Consider the following 23329-nt stretch of genomic DNA (forward strand, 5'->3'; position numbering starts at 1 on the left):
GGACCCCTTATCTAGTCCATAGAAAAGCGCTAAATAAATGTAATCTATTATTATCACTATTCGATCAGCTACTGATATACCACGACGTTACTCACATTTCGACATGTTACCATAGCAACAACTCTGCAAACATTATTAGGTAATTTGACAGTGTACTTTTTTTGTTTCCTCCGAGACAAACTGCAAGTTTGCAATAGATGTGAGACTCTTAGGAGCTGCAGAAACATTAGTTGCTAACTTGTTTGTAGTGGAGGCACACAAGGCTAACTGCTTAATGGCTACAATGCTATGTTGCCTTACATTCCATGGGATTCAACAATCATTTAGAAATAAATAATATCTAATTACCTTTTCCTCCCCTTGACCCGATGTCCATATGGTAGAAGGTTCCGCTTGATAATGCTGCGGGTGGTGCCTCTGTGAAGATACTTGTTGGTAGTTCGGCAGACATTTTTTTCACAAACAACTCGGCTTTAAAAAAAAAAAATGAAAAGGGGCGGGCATTATAGGTGACCGGAACTGGAATGCAGTGTCGCTCATACACTCTAGTGAAATCTTCTCACATACACAGGTAAGATGCTTTCACACACACTAGGAAGATGCTCTTATACATATAACTGAAATCCTTGCACACATACTACTAAAATTGTTGTCTCTCACACGCAAGTGGTGTGTTTGTGCGTGAGAGTAAAACATTTTAGTTGTTTATGTGAGAGCATTGTACTTGTTTATGTGAGAGCATTTTAGTTGTTTATGTGAGAGCATTTTAGTTGTTTATGTGAGAGCATTTTAGTTGTTTATGTGAGAGCATTTTACTTGTTTATGTGAGAGCATTTTACTTGTTTATGTGAGAGCATTTTACTTGTTTATGTGAGAGCATTTCACTTCTTTATGTGAGAGCATTTTAGTTGTTTATGTGAGAGCATTTTACTTGTTTATATGAGAGCATTTTGGTTGTTTATGTGAGAGCATTTCAGTAGTATATGTAAGAGCATTTCAGTAGTGTATGTGAGAGCATTTCAGTAGTGTGTGTGAGAGCATTTCAGTAGTGTATGTGAGAGCATTTCAGTAGTGTGTATAAAAGTGTTTCAGAAGTGTGTATAAGAGTGTTTCAGTGGTGTGTGTGAGAGAAAAACATTTCAGTTGTTTATGTGAGAGCATTTCAGTAGTGTGTATAAGATTGTTTCAGGAGTGTGTATAAGAGTGTTTCAGTGGTGTGTATGAGAGAAAAACATTTCAGTTGTTTATGTGAGAGCATTTCAGTAGTGTATGTAAGAGGTAATTCTGAATAAAGTCCCTAACGGCCCCTCATACATATATATGTATGTGTGTGTGTGTGTGTGTGTATATATATATATATATATGTATATATGTGTATGTATGTACAGTGGAGCAAAAAAGTATTTAGTCAGCCACCGATTGTGCAAGTTCTCCCACTTAAAATGGTGACAGAGGTCTGTAATTTTCATCATAGGTACACTTCAACTGTGAGAGACAGAATGTGAAAAAAAAATCCACTGAATTCAAATTTTAGGAATTTTAAAGAATTTATTTGTAAATTATGGTGAAAAATAACTATTTGATCAACCATTCAAAGCTCTCACTGATGGAAGGAGGTTTTGGCTCAAAATCTCACGATACATGGCCCCATTTATTCTTTCCTTAACACGGCTCAATCGTCCTGGCCCCTTAGCAGAAAAACAGCCCCAAAGCATGATTTTTTCCACCCCCATGCTTCACAGTAGGTATGTTTTTTTTGGGATGCAACTCAGTATTCTTCTTCCTCCAAACACGACGAGTTGAGTTTATACCAAAATTGATACATGGATGATACAGCAGAGGATTGGGAGAATGTCATGTGGTCAAATGAAACCAAAATAAAACTTTTTGGCTATATTATACACCCTGCTAGCACCAAACCCCGCCCCCCCCCCAACATCACCACCCCTCTCCGTTCATCGGTTGAGATGGGCGGGGTTTGGGGCGCCGGGGTGTATAATAGAGCCGGTAAGAGTCATGGATGCATGGCATTCTGGGTAATTGTTATGTTGCGTTTATAATGTGTTACAGAGCTGATGTTTTCCAGAAATGTGTTTGTCATTCTTGTTTGGTGTGGGTTCACAGAGTGTGGGGCATATTAGTAAGAGTGTTAAAGTTGTTTATATCACAACCTTCAGTGTAACTGGTATGGCTGTAGACCAAGTATGCCTTGCAATCTCATGCGAAAAGCAGCGAAATGCATGCGTCCAACCGGCACTCAGATAGCATGGTGTAAAGGCGGGCGCCATGACTTGTTGTAGAGCAATGGTCCTCAACCTTCGGGTCGGGGCTAGATTGGTACCAGGCTGCAGAAATTGTTTTAAATTATTTTTTTAAATGTGCTTTTCATGATGGTATCCTTACATCACGCTCAATTTTATACTGCATGCCATTGGTAAGCGCAGGGGTGGGAAGAGGTTTTAAAATTATTAGCGCCTGCTTACTTTTACCGCATGCCTTGAATAAGCACAGGAGTCAGAAGAGGTTTTAAATTAATTAGCGCCCCGGCGGCTATTCAAGGAAATACGGTATATATATTAATGTGTGTGTGTGTGTGTATGTACAAACCCCGTTTCCATATGAGTTTGGAAATTGTGTTGGATGTAAATATAAACGGAATACAATGATTCAATTGAAAATGCTACAAAGAAAACATATTTGATGTTCAAACTGATAAACCTTTTTTTTTGTGCAAAAATTCATTAACTTTAATATTTGATGCGAACAACACGTGACAAAGAAGTTGGGAAAGGTGGCAATAAATTCTGATGAAGTTCAGGAATGCTCATCAAACACTTATTTGGAACATCCCACAGGTGTGCAGGCTAATTGGGAACAGGTGGGTGCCATGATTGGGTATAAAAACATCTTCCCAAAAAATGCTCAGTATTTCACAAGAAAGGATGGGGCGAGGTACACACACCCCTTTGTCCACAACTACGTGAGCAAATAGTCAAACAGTTTAAGAACAACGTTTCTCAAAGTGCAATTGCAAGAAATTTAGGGATTTCAACATCTATGGTCCATAATATCACCAAAAGGTTCAGAGAATCTGGAAAAATCACTCCACTTAAGCAGCATGGCCAGAAACCAAAATTGAATGACCGTGACCTTCGATCCCTCAGACGGCACTGTATCAAAAACTGACATCAATCTTTAAAGGATATCGCCACATGGGCTCAGGAACACTTCAGAAAATCACTGTAACTAAATACTGTTCATAGTTACATCTGTAAGTGCAAGTTAAAGCTCTACTATGCAAAGCGAAAGCCATTTATCAACAACATCCAGAAACGCCGCCGGCTTCGCTGGGCCCGAGATCATCTAAGATGGACTGATGCAAAGTGGAAAAGTGTTCTGTGGTCTGATGAGTCCACATTTCAAATTGTTTTCGTAAATATTCGACAGGGGAAGCGAACCATCCAGACTGTTAACGACGCAAAGTTCGAAAGCCAGCATCTGTGATGGTATGGGAGTGCATTAGTGCCCAAGGCATGGGTAAGAAAGGTACATACAGGTTTTGGAACAACATATGCTGCCATCTAAGCGCCGTCTTTTTCATGGACGCACCTGCTTATTTCAACAAGACAATGCCAAACCACATTCAGCACATGTTACAACAGCGTGGCTTTGTAGAAATAGAGTGCAGGTACTTTCCTGGCCCGCCTGCAGTCCAGACCTGTCTCTCATCGAAAATGTGTGGCGCATTATGAAGCGTAAAATACGACAGCGGAGACCCCGGACTGTTGAACGACTGAAGCGCTACATAAAACAACAATGGGAAAGAATTCCACTTTCAAATCTTCGACAATTAATTTTTCTCTTCCAGTGAAGTGCAGAGATTAACTAGATTAAACATCCAACAACAATTGTTGACTTTGATTATCCCCATCGCACTCCAAAAACCACCTCAAGCCTGTATATCACTTTTTAAACACACATCCCTCTTCGCCATGACTGGCATGCAGTGTTTTCATTCCTGATTTAAAGTGCCAATCAAAGGGACTTTGCCGCATAGCGTTTCAACAACCATTCTCCCATAGATTAGCTCATGCTTTGCAAGCACACAAGTGCAAATCCTCTCCCTCCCTGTTAGGTTTGTATCCGTCTGGATTAGCAAGATACCCATTTCCAATAAAGTAATTTTTCCTGCCGTCATTAAAGCGTTTGAAAATCAATGGCTGATGAATGGCACTGAGCAGTAGTTTTCAAGCTCCCACCAGCTACATAGGGAGGCTTCCCAAAAAATTCAAGGACTGCGCATTGAGCTGTCATTTGCACAACATCCGCAGCTGGTGTGGTTTGCTGGTTATCATTCATTGGCTCGGGAGAAGAGGGGTCACATTTATTAATTTTATTCATCTTTTGGCTTGTCTTTTATACATGCATGAGTGTACTATCAAGTGAGCAAGTTTGCCATGTTTATGGATTTTTTGCAGTCTTTTTAGTTATTTCAATGAAGAAACGTCATGCAACCGTACTACAGAGTTTATCTTTAATTTGTTTTGCTGTTGGCCGTCCAAGTGGGCCTTTTCCTGAGCAGCGGACAGTGACGACAGCAGAGGACGTGCAGGTTGAGGGGTCAGGGTCCCTGTGATTGCATGTTCTGTCGGTAATGGTCTGGAGGACAGTGATGTTTTTTGGAAAGGATGTAACCAGTTTACAGTGGCTTTGGAATATCCAATTCTTTTCATGCCTGCACGTGTGAAAATATTTTCTAGGTGTAGCTTTTAATCATGTATGGTTATACTATAGGTATACTGGCCAATAATAGAACTTTTAATACTACCGCCATATCGTGATAATGCATGTTGATGAGAGTCATGAGACATTTTAGATGTGGAGACATGCTTTATCACACATGCTTTATGTGTGACATGCTTTATCAGTATCATGCAGTTTCATGCTTCAAATCCTGCTTTGAAAAGCTGTGCACAACAAAACATGCTCTTTGTAACCAATAATCCTGATTTATTCATCTTGATGAAAAAAAAAATCACCAACATTTTATAATTCATTGTTGTTTTGGAGGTTTAAGTGTTTTATTTATTGTGCTCTTGAGTTAATATTGCTAATCTATTGGAATGCATTATTATTTATTGAGTTTATTAAATTCTATTTTTCAGTATCAAAGGGAAGCACAGGGAAAATGGGGTTAGTGATCCTTGCTCAGGATCTTTCTATGTGGAGTTTGCATGTTCTTTCTGTGACTGCCTGGATTCCCTCTGGGTATTCCGGCTTCTTACCACCTCCAAAGACATGCACCTGAGAATAGGTTGATTGGCAACACTAAAATTGGCCCTATTGTGTGAATGTGAGTGTGAATGTTGTCTGTCTATCTGTGTTGGCCCTGCAATGATTTGGCGACTTTTCCAGGGTGTACCCCTTCTTCCGCCTGAATGCAGCTGGGATAGGCTCCAGCAATACTGCGACCCCGAGAGGGACACAAGCAGTAAAAAAATGGATAAATTGAGTATCAAAGGGTTCAAGTCGTTTTGAAAATATTTATAGTTTAAATAAGAATATATTTTTGGGAACAATTCCAGGCAAATTGACGCACTTTTAATATTTTATGTTAAAAGTAAAAAACAATATTAATACAGATATTCTTTGTTGCTAGGTCGGTCTATATTCCTTTCCTTTTTCTGTTTTTGTTTTGTTCACGTTATTTTTAATAAGGATACGCAGTTATGCAGAGGTGTAATTGTAACAATTTTATAGACAAATGATACAATTTATATTCACGGCGAAGCGAGTGGGACTGGGGTGGAGTTAGGCGGATTGCTATAAATATTGACAATAACGATACTGAGTTTAGTATCAATATGTGGTTGGTACTACAGTGATTATGTCAAAATGTGTACAAACTGAAGATATATGTCCCTGGATACAAAATGACTTCAAGGGTAAAAACCAAAGGATTTAAATCAGATTTTGCCTAAAATATTGTATGTAAGAAAAGAGAATAGGGAAATAATTTGAACATTAAATTGATATTGTTGTACTGCCATCCTGTGGTTTTGTATGATTATAATTGTGATCAAACTGTAATCATTTATCGATCTTGAAAATTTGAAGTATCATATACTTGGTATTCGATAGATACCAAGATTATATCCCAAAACTAATGTAAAGTATCCAAACAACAGAAGAATAAGTAATTATTACATTTTAATAGAAGTGTAGATAGACATGTTTCAGCAGAAGGCAACCAGTAGTCCATCCATCCATCCATTTACTACCGCTTGTCCCGTTCGGGGTCCAGAAGTTAACAGTAAATTAGCAAGTAAAGAACAATATTTTTGAGCAACAGATACAACTGGAAATTATGCAATATGCTATGGCATACATCAGCAGCTAAATTTGAAAATGTTATTAAACATTTTTGAAATGGTTCTATAATCATTTATATGCCCAAAAATATATTGTCATATACAGGTCTGGACGATATGGCTATATCACAAAATAAGTTGTTTTTAAATTAAGAGATATCGCTAATTATTGGTCCTTTTTATGACATATTATAGTCTGCCAATACAAACAGAAAAACTATTTCCAACTTACCAGGGGTGCTATTTATCAGTGGAGAGAGTGTCTGGTAGCCTGGTCGGATGAATGCCGTCAAGGTGATAAAAACATTTAAAGGGGAACATTATCACCAGACCTATGTAAGCGTCAATATATACCTTGATGGTGCAGAAAAAAGACCATATATTTGTTTAACCAATTTCCGAACTCTAAATGGGTGAATTTTGGCGAATTAAACGCCTTTCTGTTTACCGCTCTTTTTGCGATGTCAGAACGTGACGTCACCGAGGTAATACAGCCGCCATTTTCATTTTCAACACATTACAAACACAGGGTTTCAGCTCTGTTATTTTCCGTTTTTTCAACTATTTTTTTAACCTTGGAGACATCATGCCTCGCCGGTGTGTTGTCGGAGGGTGTAACAACACTAACAGGGAGGGATTCAAGTTACACTACTGGCCCGAAGATGCAAAAGTGTCTGCCGCCAGACCCCCATTGAATGTACCAAAGTGTCTCCACATTTTACCGGCGATGACAGACATGGCACAGAGATGTATGGATAACCTGCAGATACATTTGCAACGATAAATTCAATGAAATCACAAAGGTGAGTTTTGTTGATGTTGACTTATGTGCTAATCAGACATATTTGGATGCGGCGTGACTGCCAGCTAATCGATGCTAACATGCTACGCTAATCGACGCTAATATGCCATTTACCGGTGGTGCTAAAGCAGACATGGCACAGAGATGAATGGATAACCTGCAGATGCATTTGCAACTATAAAGTCAACGAAATCACAAAGGTGAGTTTTGCTGATGTTGACTGCCAGCTAATCGATGCTAACATGCTACGCTAATCGATGCTAACATGTTATTTACCGGCGGTGCTAAAGCAGACATGGCACAGAGATGTATGGATAACCTGCAGATGCATTTGCAACTATATTACGTTTACTTCCACCCACATTTAATGCGAAAAAAACATTTACCAATCGAACGATTTAAGTTGCTCCAGTGTGACGAGATGCGAAAGTCCTTATCGTTAGGTCCGCACATTTTACCGGCGATGCTAACGCAGCTATTCGGCCATGCTATGGCTATGAATAGCGTCAATAGCTATTCGCTCAATAGCTATTCGCTCAATAGCTTCAGTTTCTTCTTTAATACTTTCATACTCCAACCATCCGTTTCAATACATGCGTAATCTGTTAAATTGCTTAAGTCGCTGAAATCCGAGTCTGAATCCGAGCTAATGTCGCTATATCTTGCTGTGGTATTCGCCGTTGTTTGTTTACATTGGCAGCACTGTATGATGTCACAGGGAAATGGCTAGTACCATCGCAAATAGCGAAAATCAAGCACTTTAAAGCTTTTTTTAGGGATATTTGGGGAACGGTAACATTTTGAAAAAAACTTCAAGAAATACAACAAGCCACTGGGAACTGATTTTTATTGTTTTTAACCCTTTTGAAATTGTGATAATGTTCCCCTTAAATAGATTTAAAGGTAGTTGCAGATTTGAGACAGTAGATGGCAGGAGTGTATAAGCTATTGAACACTACAAAGAGTAGTTTGGGAGGCTACTCATTAAACCAACGCGTTAGAAGTGTCAAAATGTTCCCGCACCGTCTGCATAAAATCAACAAAAGTTTCTGTTATTGAGTTGATACATCAAGATAACACAGTTTCTCTTCTCACTCCATTCAGTGAATCAAAAGCAAGAAAGAACAACGACGCAACTGAATTTGATAGTCGATACTGTTACGCGATTGGCTGTAGGCGAGTTCCTCCCATTGCTAAGACAATACTGTTAACTGATTGGCTGTTAGCTTGTCCCTCCCTTTGCTCAGTGACACATACTTTATCCTGTTTGCTGAATTCTTCTGACCAAAACAATATATATATATATATTGAATATTTTATCGATCACATTTTATATTGATATTATTAATGTTTCTATCGCGATATATATTGATATTGTTTTTTTGGCCCAGCCGTAGTGATATATCTTTTTGTCGCGAGTGGCTGCGATATATATTGTGACATAGATTTCAGGCCATAATGCCCATCCCTACTTAATAATTATAATGTATTAGATATATATATTTCCTATTCCAATAAGTAAATAAATTAATAAATACAAGGGTCGCTCACAGAAAGATTGTAGTTAATACTGTGGACAAAATATTTCTCACATACGGATGTTTGATTTTTTTGTGTGTTGTGTGAGCATACGGATGTTGAAAATGTTCTTCCCAGATATTGTATCATTTTCCTCATTTCAAAAAATATTTACATTAGCAGGTTAATTTAAAGGGGCTCTATTAAGCTTGGCTACTGGCGGCGCTGGAGCTTGGCGTGGTGCAGGTACTGAAGCTTGGCGTGGAGCATACACTGGTACCTGTAGTGATGCAGGCACTGGGGCCTGACGTGGTGCAGGCACTGGGGCCCGACTGGTGCAGCTACTGGGGGCACTGGAGCTTGGCGTGGTGCAGGCACTGGGACCCGACTTGGTGCAGGCACTGGGACCCGACTTGGTGCAGGCACTGGTACCTCTTGTAGTGCAGGCACTGGTACCTCTTGTGGTGCAGGCACTGGGGCCCGACGTGGTCCAGGCATTGGCGCCCGGTGTGGTGCAGGCACTGGGACCCGACGTGGTGCAGGCACTGGTACCTCTTGTGGTGCAGGCACTGGGGCTCAGCGTGGTGCAGCTACTGGCGGAACTGAAGCTTGGCGTGGTGCAGGCACTGGAGCTTGGCGTGGACTTTGACTTGGTGCTAGCCGTGGACTTTGACTTGGTGCTAGCCGTGGACTTGGACTTGGTGCTAGCCGTGGACTTGGTGCTGGTAGAGGTGGCCTAGCTGGAAGTTGCGGCTTAGCAGGCCGAAAGGCCGGTGGTGGCGGTCGTGGAGGGAGGTGAGGAGGAGGGGAGAATCCTCCCCTTTAAATTGTCCAAATAGTCTTTTTTCTTCAGTCTTGGTTTTATAGGGTGAAGATTTTTATTTTTTTTTGTGATGGGGGTGGGGCTTGAGTCTTAGGGGGCGTGACATGAAATTTAAATGGCTGTGACTGAATAGATCTGATGTTCAAAATCATGTTCTGGTAGTATTTAATCATTGTTATGGGGCTAGAGTCTTCTGGTGGAGGTAGGTGATCAAGAGTGAAAGTTTTGAAAAAAAATTCCTGGTCTGTGACGTCATCTTGGAGCCGCAGGGCGGGCGGCCGTCTATTCCCGCCCAAAGGGGGAGGAGCTTGCAAGTGCGATGCGTCCTGTCTGATCGCAGCAGCTTTCCCAGGCGCTTCGGGGATTGTGGTGACGTCATGCCGTCCTCGAACCAAATGGAGCTAATAGGAATTAGCTAGCCATTTGGTCCCCACGTCAGGTCTCGCTCCGCCATGGATCCTAACGAATCCCATTTCTTTTCCTCCATGGACTCCAAAACGCTTGCAGGAAAAACATTTTGTTGCTGGCAACATGCTGTCAGACTTGGGTTGTTTTCCCGTGGTGCGAGGCGTATGGAGTGGAAACGGCAATGGCGTGAAGGTAAAGACATTTTTATTTTAACACTAAAACTAAAAACAGGAACCAACAAAATACGCGCACAATGGCGGTACAAAAACTGGGCTTTGAAACAAAAGACTAGGACCACGGCAGTTAACTATAAACATGAAACAAAAACTTGCACTGTGGCAGAACTATGAACAACTAAAACAAAAACACTTACTGTGACCGAAACAAGGGGCATGGATAGCAAGGTGCGTAGCAGGTGATCAAGGGCATGAAGGAGGTGATGTTGCCAGGACGAAGAAAGAAACAAAATGGCTTAAATAATAGATGTGATCATTACCAGCAGGTGTGAGGGCTGAGGACAAGGGCGTGACTTGAGGGCAAGGTGAAAATCAATGAGTGGTCATGGTAACAAAAACAAACCAGGAAGTGCAAAACAGAACTGAGTGTCCAAAAAACAAAACATAACATGACCAAAACCAAACATAATCCATAGGCATGACAGTGATGCAGACTGGCTCGCACATCCACATGCATCCGCCGTTGTTGCCACTTCTAATACAAAGTAGCGTTCAGTTCTAACTTTTATGTGTCAGTACACTCCATATGGAAGGGCTAAAAACTACAACATGGGTAAAGGGGAGGGGATGTTGAAGTGGAGGCACGTAACTAAGACCGCCCACAAGAAGGCGCATTCTGAAGAGATGGTCATAAAGTAGCTTCAAGATGGTCTGTAAAACATCATCTATTTAAATTTTTTCCAACAAAACACCATTTCATGTTATTTATTTCATGTGTTTTAAATGTAGGGGGAAAAATCTTCATATGATCTTAAGCTGTGTGTAAATGCAAAATCTGGGTTAAGAATAAAAGGTATATACATTTTCTCACCAGCATCATGTATAATCCCAACTGCCTTTTTTGCAGTATGTTACATGAATGAAGTGTATTTTTTATAGTGTGAGTCCCTCTTTGCACCAATCAATATTCCTGTATTGAAAAAGGGTATCAATAGTTGTGTAAGTTGAATTTAGTACAGTATTGCAGTTACATTTACGGATGTTTTAAATTTACAATGACCTTATTGAGACCGCAAAAACGAATCATTCCCAACATTTAAAATCAGTTTCAGTATCTTTACTGACATCTCAGCTGCTTGATTACAGCTGGTACAAAATGTTTCTGTCAGATTGCTCACTGCTAGTCGGCAGCAAGAACACATCACCCCGCTTGCCGTCATTGGCTGGCTGTACGTTTATTTTTTTAATTTGCTTCGCCATTCCTGAATGGTTGTGCCACATCTTATTTTGCTTCGTTCTTACAGTTGTGGTCAAAAGTTCACACACACTTGTTAAGAACATATTGTCATGACATCAAATGGACAAAGATAAGATCTTCTAAAGGAAAGTTCTGTGGTTAGATGGAAAAAAAAAATTGAGCTGTTTGGGCACAATACCCAACAATATGTTTGGAGGAGAAAAGGTGAGGCCTTTAATCCTAGGAACACCATCCTACCATCAAGCATGGTGGTGGTAGTACTATGGTGTGGGCCTGTTTTGCTGCCAATCAAATTGGTCATTTCCAGAGATTAAATGGGACAATGACAGAGGAGGATTATCTCCAAATTCTTCAGGACAATCTAAAATCATCAGCCCGGAAGTTGGGTATTGGGCGCAGTTGGGTGTTCCAACAGGACAATGACCCCAAACACGCATCAAGATTGGTAAAGGAATGGCTTAATCAGGCTAGAATTAAGGTTTTGGAATGGCCTTCCCAAAGTCTTGACGTGTGGACAATGCTGAAGAAACAAGTACATGTCAGGAAACCAACACATTTAGATGAACTGCACCAATTTTGTCAAGAGGAGTGGTCAAAAATTCAACCAGAAGCTTGTGGATGGCTACCAAAAGCGCCTTATTGCAGTGAAAATTGTCAAGGGACATGTAACCAAATATTAACATTGCTGTATGTAAACTTTTGACCCAGCAGATTTTGTCACATTTTCTGTAGACCCATAATAAATTCATAAATTCATATGTAATCCAATTACTCTATCACAGAAAAAATAGAGTTGTAGAAATTATTGGAAACTCAAGACAGCCATGACATTATGTTCTTTACAAGTGTATGTAAACTTTTGACCACGGTTGTATGTTCATTCCCCCTTGCAGAAGTCTGCAGAATTTAGTGGCGATCAAGCATTCTTTCCTTTGGGCACAAAACTCCGGAACAAGTTACAGTATATTTTTATTTTTCCCATTTCGGGCTTTTGGAGTTTTTGCTTACCCTGATGTGGGTTCAGATCAGGGGATGATGTTGTGATTTGTGAAGAAGGCCTTTGAGGACGGTGGCCCAGATAGTCGCCTTTAGTGGCAGTCTTTAAGTCGCGTTTGAATGCCTGTTTTCATTCTCTGGCTTTTTGAGTCGGTCATAGTGTCCTTATTTTACCTGTCCTAATTTGTGTAGCCCTATATATAGTTATCTCGGTTTGTTATAAAGTGCTGTAGAATAAAACTTTTTGCATTGTATTTGAACAATAACACAATATGAAACAACAAACGCATTCACCCCAGAAGACAGCATTTCTGTTGTTTACTGTTTTTGGTCCAATGGCAGTGTGAATGTGGCCGTAATCTTCCTGATGTTATGTGGCTCTTTAAGCAGTGATATGATTTAGTACATCTCTTCTCAGTACCCTCTTTTTTCTGTAGTTACAGGACAGTAGTTCCCTATTTAGCTCAGCCTCACCGAGGCTTTGTCAACAACTATCCCAGTTCAGTGAAGCCTGGAGATCGAAAATGGCCTGGGCAGCAGTTTTTATGCTCCACACCTTCCAGTCACGTAAAAGCCAAAAAATGTGCAACCGTATTCATGCTTTGAACGCGCTAATGCCTCATTCATGACTTGAATTCCTCAAGCACGGGCCTTTCCTAGACAGAGAGCTGATGTCATCTGTTTGACCTACTCTCAGTTCTTTAGCAACAACATTCAACATTCTTTAAGTGGCACGAGGCACTGGACGTATGTAAATGCTGACTTTTAGCAAACTGAAACTGTCCTTTCCAAGACCTTTAAGCCACCGGAGGATAAAATGCTAATGCTTGGTATTTCTGGCATTATACTGTTTGAAAATATGATTAAAAAAAAAAGCTCTTCGGATTGTGACTTTGTTTGGGATGCCTACGTACAATTGCTTTTTGGGGCTTTTGATTGGACATAATGCGCATGACCCCCTGTGAATGTGTTTCCCTGGAGACAAGAGATTGTTTTGACGCCACACTCGTGTGAATGGTGATCGTTTTAACACCAGAGAGGTGTTTTTTGTTTTTTTGTGTGGCTATAGCTCTGAAGAAAAAATAGATTTGCACTTTGTTTGGTTAAGAAAGCTACAATATTAACTAGATCCAAAAAGATTTATGTTCTCGACACCCTGCTGTTCTTCCATCTGTTCCAACAGAGGCAATGTCACTAAACCGGTGCTGAGCATATAGAATTCACGGCCCCCTACTAAGCAAATATACACTCTTCTATAAACAGCGTACGCTGAAGGTAAATATACTTTGCAACAGGGCAGGAGGAATGTGTGCAATGAAACCATGATGACCTGCCTCACTAAGGAGTAAATGACAGCTGGACTTTATTTTTTATTTTTTTGGGCCATTTCACATAAAGTTTTTATTTAAATCATGTGCGTCTGGAAGCAATGAAATAATTATATTGTGTTGCAAAGAAATACTGCAGGGAGGCAATGTTTATTCTTTCAGTCCCTGCTGATTGCAATTGATTACAATATTGTTTTAATTGGCTTTACGTTTCTCAACTAACACATAATCACGTTCTGTTTGGGTTACCATCAACTGTGGTGTTTTTTTAGAGTGCTCTTGTGTATTTAAGCTCTCATGCCAACAAAGGTCCTGGAATGAAAGCTTGAAATTATCACCAGACCGATATGCTCCCTCTTACTGTATTGCTGATACACATGCTCTCCTTTGTTTGACACTGGGTCCTGTGTTCGATTCCCGTGCTCAGGGTCTTTCTGTGTGGAGTTTGCATGTTCTCCCTGTGACTGCCATCTAAACTTTACCGCTGCCGGTAGTTTTTTTTCTATATTTTTTATTCAACAAGTTGTAGCTGTATTTATTTCAGTGTAAAAGTGTAAAACGTGTTTTGCTTCGGTCATGAAATTAGGATAATCGTGTGCCAGGGCATACATACATTATTTATTTAACGCTTAAATCTCTAGAGCAAAGTGTCAAACTCTGGCCCGCAATGTAATTTAATTTGGCCCTTGAGGCAATATCAATTTAGCATTAGAGCTGGCCCGCCGGTGTTATACAGCGTCGGTGCCACTGTAACATCGCATTCACCGCTAATACTCATACTTGCCAACACTCCTAATTTTCCTGGTAGACTCCCGAAGTTCAGTGCCCCTCCCGAAAATCTCCCCGGGCAACCATTCTCCCGAATTTCTACCGATTTCCACCTGGACAACTATATTGGGGTCGGGCATTTAAGGCACTGCCTTTAGCTTTCTCTGCAACCTGTCGTCATGTCCGCTTTTCCTCCATACTAACAGCGTGTCACATGATATTTCTGACTTTTACACACACACACACACACACACACACATGCACGAGTGAATGCAAGGCATACTTGGTCAACAGCCATACAGGTCACACTGAGGGTGGCCGCATAAACAACTTTAGCACTGTTACAAATATGCGCCACACTGTGAACCCACACCAAACAAGAATGGCAAACACATTTCGGGTGAACATCCGCACCGTAACACAACAGAACAAATACCCAGAATCTGTTGCAGCACTAACTCTTCCAAAAAACTTCCAGCAAACTGACCAATAATTAACGTTGTATTCATGCATTTTCTCTTGCTACTTCAAGGCTTGAATGTTTGGTTCATTCATTATTGTTATTTTATTTTCAAATGTATTATTAGCCTGTGGAAAAAAATTTATATTTACCTAAGGAGATTGCAAATAGAAAAAAAGGCATAAAATTAGTATTTAAATTTTATTTGATATACCATTGATATTTTTTTAATTATTATTATTATTATTATTATTTGCATGTCACTAAAGTTATATAAGCCTTGCTTGTTCAGTATTTAATGCAAAACTTGTTTGGGTCCCTATTAAAAGGTTAATTTGTTCAACCTTGGCCCGCGGCCTTGCTCCGTTTAGAATTTTGGCCCACTCTGTATTTGAGTTTTACACCCCTGCTCTAAAGTCTACATCAACTCCAGATCTATCCACCAATTTTAAGTTTTTAATTATTTTTTTTCGATGTTGTTTTAGTCCATTTGTCAAATAAAACTGTTTTTTTAAACTTATGGCAAAACACACAAAATATGCAACATCTTCCAAAAAAATATATTTTTCAAAGTGGAATATTAGATGTGAAGTAATGGGAGCCTTAAGTATCTTAATATACTAGCCTTAAATCATTTATAAAAACAATGATTTTGATTCAATATTATGTTTTCAGCAATGACGTGTTTAAAGATAAAAAAACTACTTTGTTTTATTCGTCAACATTGCAACTTTTTCTAAATCAAATTTCACCTGTAAGCTTTTTTATTCCACTTTTGTTATGTTTTTGTCAACTCCAGATCCATCCATCAATTTTAAGTTTTTAATCATTTTTTTTCAATGTTGTTTTAGCCCATTTGTCAAATAAAACTGTTTTTTTTAAACTTATGGCAAAACACACAAAATATGCAACATCTTCCAAAAAAATATATTTTTCAAAGTGGAATATTAGATGTGTAGTAATGTGAGCCTTAAATATCTTAATATACTTGCCTTAAATCATTTATAAAAACATTGATTTTGATTCAATATTATGTTTTCAGCAATGACGTGTTTAAAGATAAAAAAACTGCTTTGTTTTATTAGTCAACATTGCAACTTTTTCTAAATCAAATTTCGCCTGTAAGCTTTTTTATTCCACTTTTGTTATGTTTTTGTTTATTTTAATGGTAGTTTTAGAATGTGCCGTTGGCCTTTAAAACATTAGTTGCGGGCCGCAAATGGCCTCCAGGCCACACTTTTAATAAACAATGTAATCTGATAAGTTTATTGATAAAAAGCAGAGCCTGGCGACGTATGCGTGTTTATCATAACGCACAGTCAGCATCTCTGCTTCAGTAAACAATGACGGTGATTACGTCACTGTCAGCGATGCGAGCAACACTTGCTAACTTGTCAGCCACTTCTCCAAGAGACTCCTTTTTATCACTCCTGACACATTAACACTTCTTCAAAAGGCACATATTTCCCCGTTTGTTAACCTGCAAAGTATATTTTTTGGAGTGGAGGGTGCTGGTTAGCTTGAAGCTAACAGCTAGCCTGTCTCCATCATTGAACGATGTCGATCCAGTGGGAGATAATAGTGAAGTTCCAATAGACTCCCAAAGACTAAAACAACTCATTTACCGGATACCTGGCACAGGATGAAGTTAAAAAGTTGCCTTTACACTCAACTTAGTGTTTACCATGAAGTCTTCCTTTTGGCAGGCCCTCGCGGTAAAGTTGTCCGAGTGCACACTGAGGCAGTATTTATCATTGATAAAACTTTCGGCGAATGAAAATGTACGACCAATAAAAACGCAGTAAACGGGGAGAGAAATCTAACGTGTCAAATATTAAAAAAAGAAAACACTGGCAGAAAGCGATACTCGATTAAAAGAACAAGCAAACTGGAGTTTTGACCCGAAGTAGGCAGGGTCGGTAAAAAAATTAAATAAAATCTGTGTCCTGGGGACGTGCGGACTTCCGGACATGCGCGTCCTTTCTGATTTCAATGCGTAAAAATATACAAACAGTGTCTTCAAAAAATTAATTAGAGACGACAGTCTTCGATTGCGCCGTCTTCTCTGTGTAGTCATTTGTTTATTCATGAACAGACGCATGATGAATGATTTTAATAAATCGATCTCTGCTTTTAACTCCATTCCTGCCAGGTTTGTTATGTAATGGTGGTACTAAGGTTGAACGGCACACCGCTACTAAAATTGTACAGCCTTACTCATTAATTAAAAAACGTACTACTGCCTTTAAAAAGTACTAATATTGCTTTTCATCCACATATGTTGCCGTGCGGCGGGGACAATGCTGAGCCGAGGCGCATTCGTTTGTCAAAACGCACACTCTGCGCGCATACAAGCAGAAATAGTATCAAAAATAAGTGTCAATACAGTATAACCACCTGTGCTTCTAACTTGAGTAAACATAACAAACATCCGAGTCTGCACAAGGAGTTTAAAGAGTAGCAGGTGATATACTGTAGTTAACAGCTTCCCCCATGCACATACAGATACAAGACGTGCGTACAGCTGCTGAGCTTGTTGAAAATTATTAACGCAGTCCAAACCGCCCACATAGTGTAAACTAATGCAAGGGAAATTTCGACTATTTCATTTGTAATTTTCCTTTAACAATGTGTGTTTTATCTGCTACATGTCTCATGTACTTTTAGCCTTACTGTTTTCAGTATCTACTAATTATTGTTTTTGTCTTAAAGGGGATCTGCACTTTTGTTGGAATGTTGCGTATTGTTTACAGTCATTATGAAAGACATGACGACGGATGGATTTAAAAAAAATGCATTCTAAATATTAAATAAACTTAATTAAAAATCTGCTTACAGCCCCCATAAAATCCAATAGATAACCATTCAAAAAATGCCAACAATTCTCAAATTACCTTTTGTGACTTGAATATTAACTAAGGATTAGCGATATTGTTATTATAAGCGCTAACGCAGACAAACAATGTATAGCAGAGATGTAGTAACTTCTGTTTGTCTCTGTTTACATCATCGAGTGGTCTGCTGTTTCCTCGCTTCCCTACTCCCTGTGCGTTAATTCTAGATCTTAAATCATACCTTGTGCCTGGAAAGTAGATGGCTGAGAAAATAATCCGACAAGTTGGGACACATTAACCGCCATTTAGGACCTGGACCTGGCGAGAACGACAAGAAAAGCACTTGTTCCCCCTGCCCCCCACCCCGTTTATCTTTGTGAGGATTATGATACATTCTTCACCTAAATGGGACTATATGAACATCCTAGCAGTCAGCATCCTAATGTCAGCAGTCATTGCACAGTAAGTGATTGTTTGTTGGCCAATGCGCCGCGTATTTTTAAATGGATCAAAATACGTAAATATTAAATATTAAAATTGGGCCTGTTACTACATTACAAATACACTTACATAATGTATATAAAACCCTAATGGAGGTGTTTTAATGTTTTTAGGGGCTCTATAGGCAGAATGTAATGGTTCCCATACGCTCTATTGTAAGCAGACTTTTGATGGAATGAATATTTAGAATGCATCAAAATCAAAATCCATCCGTTGTCATGTCTTTCATAATGATTGTGAACGATAGGCAAAATCCCCCCCCAAAAAGTGCAGTTCCCCTTTAAAGCTCAGATCAAAATTGGCTACCATAAATCATGAATCATTCAATATGTCATTAAAGCTTTCTATTTAATTCTAACCCAATTTTAGATTATGTCAAACTATATGTAATATGTAAAATAATTAAACTGTTCTTTGAGTTCAATAAGAAAAACCCATGTGTTTATATCCTTTTAATTTTGAATTCCAATCTTCAAAATTTTTGGTTTGAGTGCAATAAAAAGAAAAACATGTTTAATCATTAAGTTTCGTCACAAGATTGTCTGGTAAAATGAGGCCAATAATGACATTTTGTTTGCGGTCGCCTTTATTTGAAAAAGTAATGAAATACATAAAGATATACATCTTTGGTACCGGTACCAAAATATTGGTAGAGGTACCAAAATACTTGTGTCGGGACAACTTGAGGTGGGATGTATGTGCAAACGTAGCTACGTAGTCGCTTACGTGCCCTAACATAAACTATGCAGTGACGAAGCAAGTGGTGGTCCAATTCTTAGGGACGATTACAAAGCCCTACCTCTTGTTGCTTAAGTTTTAGGGTGCAGTGGTCGTGGGTGTGGGCTAGTGGTCGTGAGTGAGGGGGAACATTGTGATTGGGCCTTAAATTGTAGCCATTGAGGAAGTTTAAGTTCCAACTTAAGTAAAAGTAGTCTGTATTCCTAATAACTTGTGTTTCCTTTTGATTTTGGAAGTATGGATAGTTTAAGGAATTTCGATTCCCACAGACATGAATACTCCCATGACCCTGCACAGGATAAGCGGCATGATGGTCTTCCTTCCGCCTGATATTATTATCTTTTCAGCCTATTAGTATCACCCTAACCTCACTCTTCTGAGAGCTGTCTGAACTACTGAACCACCGGGGAAGTTAGGACGCTGACTGACCGCAGATTACACCTTAGATCCAAGCGTCTTTTGAGAAACAAACTTAAGTTTTGACATCACCTCATTCTTCTTCTCATCTTGTCTCTGCAGCTCCAGCAGTGGGTCCGCCCATCTCAACTTTTCTTCCTCTTTGTATTAACTTTTTATCAACGTCAGCATCCTTGCTCTGTCCACCTGTATTACACCTAATTGCCGGAGTCAGTGTATGTCTTAAGGGAGCTCCTCAATATCTCCTCATTCAGAGCTGCCAATTGGGTTTGCTTGTTTATCTCTGGTTGGGGCCATGTTGTGATGCACCGCTCTGGTCCCTCTGGAGGCTAATACTGTAAGCTGCCACCACCACTTATTAACAACAGTAACGATACTTCTGTAGATATTTGATTTTTAAAACACAGACATTCCAACATATTGGCGCATGGGGGTGGGTGATATGCCCTAAAATCTGTATCCTGATATAAATATTGCGGCCTCCTACCATAATTATATATATCACAATATATTAAATATAATTATATAAATGATGATATAATTATTCAAAACGTTCTAATTTTGCTGCTGACATTTGCAGTAACACTGTGCGTCATTTCTGGTTGTATTATTTTCTCTAAATTATTATACATCTACTTGCTAACTTACTGTTAATATCTGCTCACTTCCTGTTGTAACATGGTTCTATCTACACTTCAGTTAAAATGTATTAACCACTTATTCTTCTGTTGTTTGGATACTTTGCATTACTTTTGGGTGATACTATGATCAGATACCACAAAGTAGATGCATTGGTAGTATTGGTCATACCAATGCTGATACATTTTCAAGATCACTGAATGATAAAATTCTTGCTCACAATTATTATCAGACAAAAAGCCCCTAATGGCGGTGTAAAAATATAAATTAAATATTAAAATGATTTCCTACCATTGGCTCTGATTTAAATCCCGTAATTTACTTCTACACTGTAAAGTGTAGCATCTTTAGCTAGTATTCCTAGTTCTCCATGGATAATTGCAAGAAACATAGTTTATGTGCCACCATTATGGCAAGTATGATTAACTTAGAAGTGGCTTTGCACTGTGAAGGGACGTTAACAGCTGGCAAGAATGGTATATTGCGTTACGTTCGTTCGCTTGTAGCTCCCAAATTTGTGGAACACAGCTAGAATGTGTCATTACCATGCATTATCACGATACAAGGATAGTATTAAAAGCTCTATTGTTGACTAAATGTATATTATATAGCCAAGTTTTTCTCAAACTGTGGTACGTGTAGTACTAGTGGTACACATGCTCCATCTAGTGGTAGGCCAAATAATAGTTTGATTAAAGTACAGTGTTTTATTTCCATATGTTCGATTACAGTGTTACTGTTCAAACTGTGGCCAAAAATACCACATATGTTTGTTAAATAAAACCTCTGCCTTGTTTTAATAAATACTTAAGTCTACTACGCTACGCATTTTAATGACGGTCATTATGGTGGTAATTGGTAAAACAATTTCGAGAACCACTGGTATAGCCTGTCGTTTATATCGTGCAACCTGATTGACATCGACCTAAGGTGTCTTTTCCACAGAAACCAGCAAAGCACAGTCCAGAAAAAAGTGACAAGTCCTGAAATCACATAATTAAATACGGCCTCAGTGTGACTTACTGTATACAATATATGTCAAACAGTGACAATTTTTTTTCAATGGATGGACTACAGGAAAGGAGTACTGAGTCACACCCCACGGCCAACAGCCATTGTCAAATCTTTTGATGTTGCCTCTGAAGCAGGTCGCCAACTTCGTCTGTCCTTTGCACCAAGTCTTTGCTAGACAGTGTAAAAGTGTCTATTGTTTCTTCTTCTTATAGTTTGTGTTTTTTCACAATACTGTGAAAAGATCTGCTGTTCTTTAATCCCCCGTCTTTAACCTCTGCCCCCTTTGCGTGTGTCGCAGGTGCCAGGATGGATGAGGCGCAGAAGTACAAACACCGTCTGGAGGCCATTGCTGTAAGTCCACAATAAAGAGCTATTGGTAGCTCATAAATAATTCATAAAGATTGGAAAAAACAACATCAGGTTGCACAGGACGCTGTGGGACATTGTGTTGTTGGTATAAAGAGTGACCCTGGCACAGATATACCTGTGATGCTTCCTCAGTTATGTTTAATTCCCTGTGATATCGTCCTGTTGATTCATTCGCCTATCATTCAAAATGGTAGTTTCATAAATAATGAAATTTGTACACGCAAACCAACAGGTGGCGCCAAAGGGCTTGTCCCAAAGCAAGTCTGAGCTTTTTTACCTGTCACTCACTCACTCACTCACTCACTCACTCACACACACACACATCGGACAAAGGTGATGAATACAGAACCATCATCAATGAATAAAATATTTCGGGGTTTATTTGTCTTTAAAATACTTTTCCAAAATGGGTCAAGAATGGTTGTCTTATATTTTGGTTGACACAATAGTTTATGTATTTTGTCTCAATTAGGTATATGTATTTTACTAAATAACCATATTCAAGTATGGGGATGTTAATGATTTTATTAATTGGATCTATGAATTTATGTTGATTGGCAACACTAAATTGGCCCTAGTGTGTGAATGTGAGTGTGATTGTTGTCTGTCTGTCTGTGTTGGCCCTGCGATGAGGTGGCGACTTGTCCAGGGTGCACCCCCGCTTCCGCCCGATTGTAGCTGAGATAGGCACCAGCGCTCCCGCTACCTCCACGGAAATAAGCGGTAGAAAATGGATGAATGGATGATTACATAAAAAAATGACATATCATTAATGGGGTGGAAGATATGCTCCTGTTTCCATGCCAGTGTCATCTTAAAAAGGGACATATGATAATTTAACCCACATGTAAAACACTTTCTTCTGGTCAAGATAATGTATTCCATATGTTTTGGCGACTTGTCTAGGGTGTACCCCGCCTTCTGCCCGAATGCAGCTGAGATAGGCTCCAGCACCCCCCGCGACCTCAAAAAAGGGACAAGCGGTAGAGAATGGATGAATGGATGGAAGTTTTGGTGTAAACTTTGTTTCACAGTCATGTTTATAACCTACTTTCTGTGTATGTCTGCAAGATGTTTGATTTTGGAGGCGTTCCTAAATTGCAAATGAAACCATGCCCCACCCTCTCCAAAAGTATGATAATTTATCTTTTGAAAATGTACACAGTTTAAATATATATCTTCAAAACAAACGCCGACAACATTTCTTTTTTCCGGACACTTCATAAGCAGCATAAATAGATTCACCCGGCTACAACATTTGGCCCACCTGCTCTCTCTGATTGATTCAGAGAATGCATAAAAAGGTGCTTTTAGCAGCATTAATATCCTTACATGTTATACACCCCGCTAGCACCAACCCCGCCCCCCCCCTAAACCCACCCCTGCGTCGATAAGGTGGGCGGGTTGGGGGCGCGGGGGTGTAAAATATATTCAGGACGAGTCATGGATGCAAAGGATCCTGGGTATTTTTTGTTTTGCGTCTATGTTGTGTTACTGTGAGGATGTTCTCCCGAAATGTGTTTGTCATTCTTATTTGGTGTGGCTTCACAGTGTGGCGCATATTAGGCATGTTAGTAAGAGTGTTAAAATTGTTTATATCACATCCATCAGTGTACTTTGTGTCACCCAGTATTGTGTTTCAATCGAGTATGAGTTTCTGCGGAAGCAGCACACAACATGTTGCTGGACTGGTAAACAGTTTGTTCATGATGTTGGAGGTGTCAAAGGCAATGGCTTCATAGCACGCCCTTATTCTCGTTATCCGGATAAGCACCAGCAAACAGTCGCTAGAATATTTGCGTCTCCCATTGTCTTCTATACTCTGTGAAACGGGTCAAATTAGATCTATGAGTGGTAAAGGCTGCCGACGCCTGATATATAACAACGAGCAGGTGGCGGGCGGTTGCGG

General features: G+C 39.5%; 1 protein-coding gene across 4 annotated transcripts in view; it reads left to right on the forward strand.

Annotated features, from left to right (window-relative positions):
• Window positions 1-23329, forward strand: part of palm3 (paralemmin 3) — a 100902-nt gene that overhangs the window by 45320 nt on the left and 32253 nt on the right. For all 4 annotated transcript variants that reach the window (XM_061910349.1, XM_061910332.1, XM_061910340.1 and 1 more), the window contains one exon: window positions 21350-21402. In XM_061910349.1, the coding sequence (XP_061766333.1) occupies window positions 21358-21402 (45 nt within the window). In that variant the 5' untranslated portion in view covers window positions 21350-21357. The remainder of the gene's footprint in view (window positions 1-21349; window positions 21403-23329) is intronic.

Source organism: Nerophis ophidion, linkage group LG01, assembly GCF_033978795.1.
Source record: "Nerophis ophidion isolate RoL-2023_Sa linkage group LG01, RoL_Noph_v1.0, whole genome shotgun sequence".
NCBI lineage: Eukaryota > Metazoa > Chordata > Actinopteri > Syngnathiformes > Syngnathidae > Nerophis > Nerophis ophidion.